The sequence below is a fragment of the Octopus bimaculoides genome, chromosome 15 (assembly GCF_001194135.2).
Source record: "Octopus bimaculoides isolate UCB-OBI-ISO-001 chromosome 15, ASM119413v2, whole genome shotgun sequence".
In the NCBI taxonomy this organism is placed as follows: Eukaryota; Metazoa; Mollusca; class Cephalopoda; order Octopoda; family Octopodidae; genus Octopus; species Octopus bimaculoides.
The window spans coordinates 49,303,423-49,304,046 of record NC_068995.1 but is presented as its reverse complement, the minus strand read 5'-3'; the positions used below and the strand labels follow the sequence as shown (position 1 = coordinate 49,304,046).

Below are 624 nucleotides of genomic sequence, written 5' to 3'. Positions count from 1 at the left end.
TATATATATCGAGTTTGAAGTTTCTGTCTCTTTTAAATATACAAATTTAAAAGTTAAAAACCTTGAAATATATATATATATGTATTTGTTTATATATACATACATATACTTCAAAGTGGGTGTGTGTGTGTGTGTGTCGGTGAAAGTTTGCTGAGAAACAGACAACTAGAATCAGAAAGAGAGAGAGAGAGAGAGAGAGAGAGAGAGAGAGAGCGTAAGAGAGAGAAGGGAGAGAGAAAGAGAGAGAGAGATGGAAAGAGAAAGAATTAGAAAGTTGTGTGTGTTGTACATTTCAATTAGTCTTGCAAAGTGTGTTCGTGTGTCCGCCTTGCTGGCAGAAACTAAACAACGGCTTTGAACGGAGACGTGAGAAAGAAACGCAGTTATGGCCAGTAAGATCTTTTATTCGCTGTAGTCTTTTAGATATTAATGCTTCCATTTGAAGTATGTATACGCATACAGACATGTATAAATATATATATATATATATATTCGTATATATACATACATACCTACTTACATCACTACATATGCAAACACAAACGTATATATATATTTATATACATATATATATATGTGTGTATATATATATTATATATTTTATATATATATATATATATATAT

General features: G+C 30.3%; 1 protein-coding gene across 1 annotated transcript in view; it reads left to right on the top strand.

Annotated features, from left to right (window-relative positions):
* The first annotated feature begins 274 nt into the window (after nt 1–274).
* Nucleotides 275–624, top strand: part of LOC106881841 (nuclear receptor subfamily 2 group F member 1-A) — a 137,072-nt gene continuing 136,722 nt past the window's right edge. The window contains exon 1 of the mRNA XM_052973309.1: nt 275–392. Coding sequence (XP_052829269.1) covers nt 386–392 — 7 coding nt within the window. The 5' untranslated portion in view covers nt 275–385. The remainder of the gene's footprint in view (nt 393–624) is intronic.